Source organism: Channa argus, chromosome 9 (assembly GCF_033026475.1).
Source record: "Channa argus isolate prfri chromosome 9, Channa argus male v1.0, whole genome shotgun sequence".
NCBI classification, from domain to species: domain Eukaryota; kingdom Metazoa; phylum Chordata; class Actinopteri; order Anabantiformes; family Channidae; genus Channa; species Channa argus.
This window is the reverse complement of record NC_090205.1, coordinates 5,608,767-5,614,766: the sequence shown is the minus strand read 5'-3', so window position 1 is coordinate 5,614,766 and position 6,000 is coordinate 5,608,767. Positions and strand designations below refer to the sequence as shown.

General features: G+C 41.5%; 1 protein-coding gene across 4 annotated transcripts in view; it reads left to right on the top strand.

Annotated features, from left to right (window-relative positions):
- Nucleotides 1–2,132: 2,132 nt before the first annotated feature.
- Nucleotides 2,133–6,000, top strand: part of kalrna (kalirin RhoGEF kinase a) — a 119,739-nt gene continuing 115,871 nt past the window's right edge. For 3 of the 4 annotated variants that reach the window (XM_067515396.1, XM_067515395.1, XM_067515400.1), the window contains exon 1: nt 2,133–2,440. In XM_067515396.1, the coding sequence (XP_067371497.1) occupies nt 2,374–2,440 (67 nt within the window). In that variant the 5' untranslated portion in view covers nt 2,133–2,373. The remainder of the gene's footprint in view (nt 2,441–6,000) is intronic. The other variant, XM_067515398.1, reaches the window with a different exon arrangement.

Sequence of the window (6,000 nt, the reverse complement as noted above, 5' to 3'; positions counted from 1 at the left end):
AAATTAGGTCCGTGCACAAACCAAGAATCTGAAAGAACATTTCGAATTTAACTCTCAAACATGGTAACTCGTTTACATATTTGTCTCTTTTCTGATCCAGAAGCTGCGTTTTTATTCATTTTCAACAAGCCACCTCACGTGTTCTTATGCATTCGTACATTTTCACAGACATACAAACGTTCACATGATGTTCAGTTTTACTTTTAATAACTATTTGTTAAACCTTTGCTAAATCCGTGGAGCATCTCCCTCCTTTGTTGCAGCCAGCCAGCTGGTTATCCCAAACGTGGTGGTGGTGGAGAAAGAATATTGTTGCCCTTTGAAAATATATATCACTACGAGATGATGACTAATATCTCTAAAAAAAAAAGCAGCTTGTTGCAGAAGATCAGGTGGGAAGACTGACCAAGCCACAATGAAACGACGATTACAGTAAATTCAAAATGATACATTTAGCCCGATATCTTAAATTTAATCATTTTCAGCATTTTCTTTGACATTTTCATTCACAGATTTTGTTCCATTTCCATTAAACAAGAGCAGGCGTCCAAATTATGAACATTTTCTGTGGTTTACCCTGCAGGACTATTACTACCCTATGTCGGTTTTTAGTGGATCATTTTCAATGACCTTTCCACAAACACCTCGGTGTTCTGTAAGTTTCATTTGATAATAGTTGTAGAGGACTTGTGCTCTCACATCCTCTATGTCCCGACCAGCACTGTGGATAAAGAAACACTGCACAAACAACTGAACAGAGGTAAATAGACAGACAACAGAAACACAAAGCAGAAGAATCCTGGCATCAATCCATCATCTCAACGTGCTCATCTTGCTCTGGATTGTGGGGGAACCGTCCCCCGAATGTGCCACAGGCCTGACTAACTCCACACAGGCCCGCAACCATTCAAGCTGCCTGTTCATTCAATGTAACAGCACATCTTTGGACTTCGGGAGGAAAGAGGAGCTAAAAACAATGGAGCGGCAACAATCATATACAAAAAAATTAATATTCATGTTCCCCCGGAGGGTGAATTACTATCGTGTGCAGAGTTAAACTCGGTGCCACAAGAATCTTGGAACACCTCTGTAAGAATATGATAAAAACACTGTGCAGCACAACACTGTGGACTGGTCATCAGATAAATGGCCTCTCAGCACAGACAGACAAACTGTCCACAGCCCTCACAACTACAAGTGATCTTAACAGTGTCGTTTTAGTACTTGCGTGGTCATTTATCGTTGCTGTTCTCGTCCCTCTGGGATCTTTTGGCAAACTGTTTGGGCTCATTTTGTGTGTGTATTAATTGTAGACACGTGTCCCTTTATGGCAATTTTCAAAAGTTTGTGGTCATTTTGTTTGTCTTGTGGTCATGTGTCTCTTTGTGGTCATTTTCAGTAGTTCACTGTTAACTGTGTCTAGTTTTGATTGTCATTTGTCATTGTTATTGTTCAACAGCTTGCAGTTATCTTTTAGCTCCTTTGGGTAATTTGTTTAAATATTTCGTTATTTCTCTTGTATCGTCTGTTTAAAATGTTTACTTTGTTATTGGTATTATTAATAATATTTATGTCTTTTTGCTCATTTGGTGTCTTTTTAATGTGTCCACATGGTTATTTACTACCCTTAGTTAACAGCTTGTGGTTATTTTGTGACTATTTTAATTCACTTTCACCGGCTTATGGTATTTGTTTTAATTTCCTTTTGGTAATTTTTTTTACCAGTTGTTGTTTTGTGTGTCTTTTTGGTGATTTTTAGCCAATTTGTGTTTATTTATTTACTGTAGAGTCCATTGTCTCCTATTGGCCATGTTGGTCTCTTTGTGACTATTTCATGTGTTAATCTGTCTCTTTATTGCTCATTTGCAACAGTTTGTCGTCTCTTTATATCTATTTTTGGTTGTCAAGTGGCTGTTTTTAGGTCCTTTTTTAACCCTTCGTGGTGATTTTGTCTATTTGTGTGGTTTTACTAATATTTGTGTGCGTTGACAGTCATCTGTAAGGGCTTTAGCAGCGTCCCCATCACGTCCTGCTAATAAGAATCACTGAATTCAATTGAGAGAAAGAGAGCGAGAGAGGGAGAGCGACAGAGGGAGGGGATGTACTGGGGGAGAGGGAGGGAGGTAGAGAGACCCTGGCGGACGGCAGCAGAGGGAGGTTGGACCGGGAACAATAGAGAGAAACGAAGCCAGCTCTGAAAGACCAAACAAGCCGAGAGGGCGACAGAAAGAAAGGAGCCTAGAGAAGGAGATGGAGGGAGAGGGCGACAAACAGAGGACATGCAGGGAGTAAGGACGGGAGGATTTTAAGGAGTGGAGGGCTTTTCTTGCTGTCTTTCTTTTGTCGGTGGATTGTATTGAACCGGATTCCGATATGAACCCTGCAGAAGCGGCCGAGGAGGCGCCCAGCGACCCCGACACTGATGCCTTCTACAAAACAGGTAGGAAGAGCGCGCAGAGCTGCTGCAAAGCACCAAAATCCGCCACCGAAGCATCGTCGGTGCGCGTAATGTCACCAGGAGCCGCGTGAGCGAGCACAAATGTGCCGAAAACCAGCAGACATCTGCTCCGTGCTCCCACACGGGCACTGCTACACGGGAATCCCGCAGGGGATGGTTGCTGTTCAGCCCAGCACAGGGCTCCATTCTGCTCTCCGTGCTGCTCTTTGTAGTTTTTTTATTTTATGTATCTGTTTATTTTTTTATTTTTTTTACAGGCATTTAAAGCGTAATTGTGTCGGTGCGCGCGCGCTTGTGTGTGTGTGTTTGTGTGAGCCCGTGTCTGATGTTGATGGTCTCCACAAAAGACAAGAGGAATCATGGAGGACTCACATCAGATCCGCTGCTGCAATTCCCAAGAAATCTGTGCAGCAGCGGTGCGTGTGTCTGCGCCACAGTCCGTTGGGATTCTAGACCTAAACTCAGCGGGTCCTGTGTGTGTCTGTGTGCAGCATGCAGTGCATTGTGTTCCTGTGTGTGTGTGTGTGTGAGATCCTAAAGTGTGGGGCTTACACTTGTACCAGATCATAGTGAGGAAGGGTGGCAACTGGCAGTTGTTCTCATCCCTGAGTCACCTCTTAAAATCAGTTGATCCTTCACTTTCACTTCCTAATTGGTCTCTAACTTATTTTGTGTGACCAACATGCACAAAATCCGCCTCACAGAGGTATAAAATACCTGACAATAAAGCCCCCTCCTCACTTTGTAGAAGTTGAGAGCTGATAGTATTTTGGAGTTTTACAATATCTGGAACAATTATTCCATTAATCTCTCGGTACAACAACAGTAAAATGCATCAGCAGCTACTTTGAGAATTGATGTAAGTTTTTTAATAATTGGAAAACACCAGTTTCAGTCGGATAATACACTGATTTTCCATATTGGAAAATATCAAATTGGAAATAACTTTGTCAGCTTAGAAATAGAACCATCACAAGAACAATGGACACTAATGTGTAAAGAGTGTCACTGTAATACGTTCCCAGGTTTATCGGCATTGCTGTGTGAACATGTATAAATGTGTTTGAAGACGATTCAGTCATGTTGTCATTTTTCCAAATCATGTGTAAACACACAATTCAAGTGTGTGTGTGTGTGTAAAGGAAAAGGGGGAGTAATGGGGGGAAAAGGATCCCAACAATACAAAATGATCTGTTTGGAAAACTGGTGACATCTTGTTGATGTGTTGGTTAAAGTACACACACACACACACACACACACACACACACAGGGTCACACCCTAACTCACTCCCTCTGTCAGTGTAATTCACTTCAGTAACTTTAGTACAACCAGTCCTGCTAAGGTAGTTGAAAAACACTGCCAGACACTGACAGGGCTCCATGTGCGATCTTCTGTTCTTCGTCTTTCCCATAATATTAGAGAACTGTCAGTTGGACCCGTTCCAGCATATGGACGTGGAAATCCTCTAGTTGACTCATCAGCACAAACAATGAGACACTGTGCTCAGAAAAGTCTGATGCATTGAAATCTGGCCAAAGGTGAAACAGCTGGATGAGTGAATTCTAGTGCCAGAGCATATCGACGCTGTTCTAATTTGAAACAAAAAGTTTTGGGCCAATTTACTCTTTTGATGCAGGGATACGCTTGTTCGTTGTATCAATGATCCAGACGCTTGCTGCCTATTGTGGACATAGTAAAAGAAATAGTAAAAGTTACGGGTTGTGTAAGATTTTCTGCTTGTCGCAATGTGGCATCGGTGCTAAAATGGAAATGTTCAAAGGCAAAATGTCTATTTGTAAATGTGCATTCGTTTATTCTAAAAGCTACAATATGTGTGTTCAACTAATGTCATATAAGTCAACAGTGGGTTTTCCAGAGGCTCAGAACTTGTTTTGGAGACCTCATAGAGGTTCAGAGGTGGATGTCCACCATGATTCTCCGTTGGAAAATGGTTTAACTCCTATTTGAAGAAAGACTAATGTCATCACATGTAGTGTGCAGCAAGTTTCACAGCACAGCACAGTTTCTGGTCTCTTACCAGAAATATACATACAAGAAAGAAAAAAGTATCGTCAGGGAGAAAACATTAAACATGAAAAGCAAACTGCCAAGAGAAGACAAGTTTTAGTTTCCTCAGATAGGGATAGGTGAGGAAAAATGTCTTCCTTGTTTTTCTTTTTCTTTGTGGTTAGGGAATTGCAGAATTGTTCTGTCTTTAAAATGACAAAATTATTTCAGAATAACATATTTACGTTTACATTTAGTCATTTAACAGATGCTTTTATCCAAAGCGTCTTACAACTGAGGTACCAGGCAGCAAAAATCTAAGTCAAGGAGAAAACATCAAAGCAAAGTCCTATCACAAAAGGGTTTTCATTTCACGGGATGCAAGTGCGAGAAAGAGCAGAAAGAAACTTTGGGTTTTTTTGTTGGTGATAGATTTAAGTGCAGAGGAAGAGTTCTGTTTTCAGAGTATATGAACAGTGACGGTACGATAAGTTGGGTTACAAATTCCTAAAATTAGGGCAAATCTGCATAATCTGCCTAAAGATAGAGGAGATTTGGTCAGTAAGGTCAGTTGATCGTCATCCATGACCCCCAGAGTTTGTAGGAATAATCACTGAAGACCCCATGTTGATGCTGATGTTGTTTTGTAAATACACTCATATCTGTCTTAAAGCGACACAAGGTTTTTTTTCTCTCATCCAAGCTGAGATGTTGGAGACAGGCGGAAATGCATGATGGGAAAGTGGAGTCATTCTGCTGAAAGGACAGGAAAAGCTGTGTATCATCAGCATAGAAGTGAAGAGGCTTTTTGGGTGGATGATAGATCCCATGGATGTGGTTTGGTTGGAGAAGAGAAGTGGGCCGAGATCTAAACTCTGAGGGACACCAGTGGGGAGGCCATGACAGCTGACACTTTCCCCTGTCAGGACAACTTTTATACTGTGTTTCTAAAATAATTAGCTTCACTTGTTACATAATGTGTTTGTGTATGAAGCTGAGTACAGCTCACAGTCTGGGCTCAGACATACAGTAGTGTGCTGCTTTCATTTACGTAGTTTGCTTTGCTGTTTCCAATGAAATCCAGGTCTTTCATCGTGCTTTTTTTCCCCCTTTGAGCAAAATGTAAAAAGTAAACGGTAAAAAGCGAAAGCTGAAGCCACAGAATGAATGCACCTCTGTGTCTGTAAAGCTGTGAGTGAAGCAGCCTGTCTCCTCTAATGAAAGCGACTTTATTCTCTTTTGTTTGCAGCGCACTTCTCCTTCGCTGCCAGGATGGATTCTCCGTTGTGCAGAGCTGCTTTTTGCAGTGCTGATTTCAGACTTGAGGTGTGATGTGGTCTGATGTGAGCCTCATGCCGACTTCTCTTTTGTGCTCCATGCTTGTGCAGAACAAAGTTGTCATATGTCCTTACACATGTGCCTGTAATCACATTTGTGATGTTTGCGACATTGATGAGACACATCAGAAAACTCAAATTACACTCTTAGCACCTAGTTTTCTCTTTACAATCTACTCTGCACACAGCCAACATAA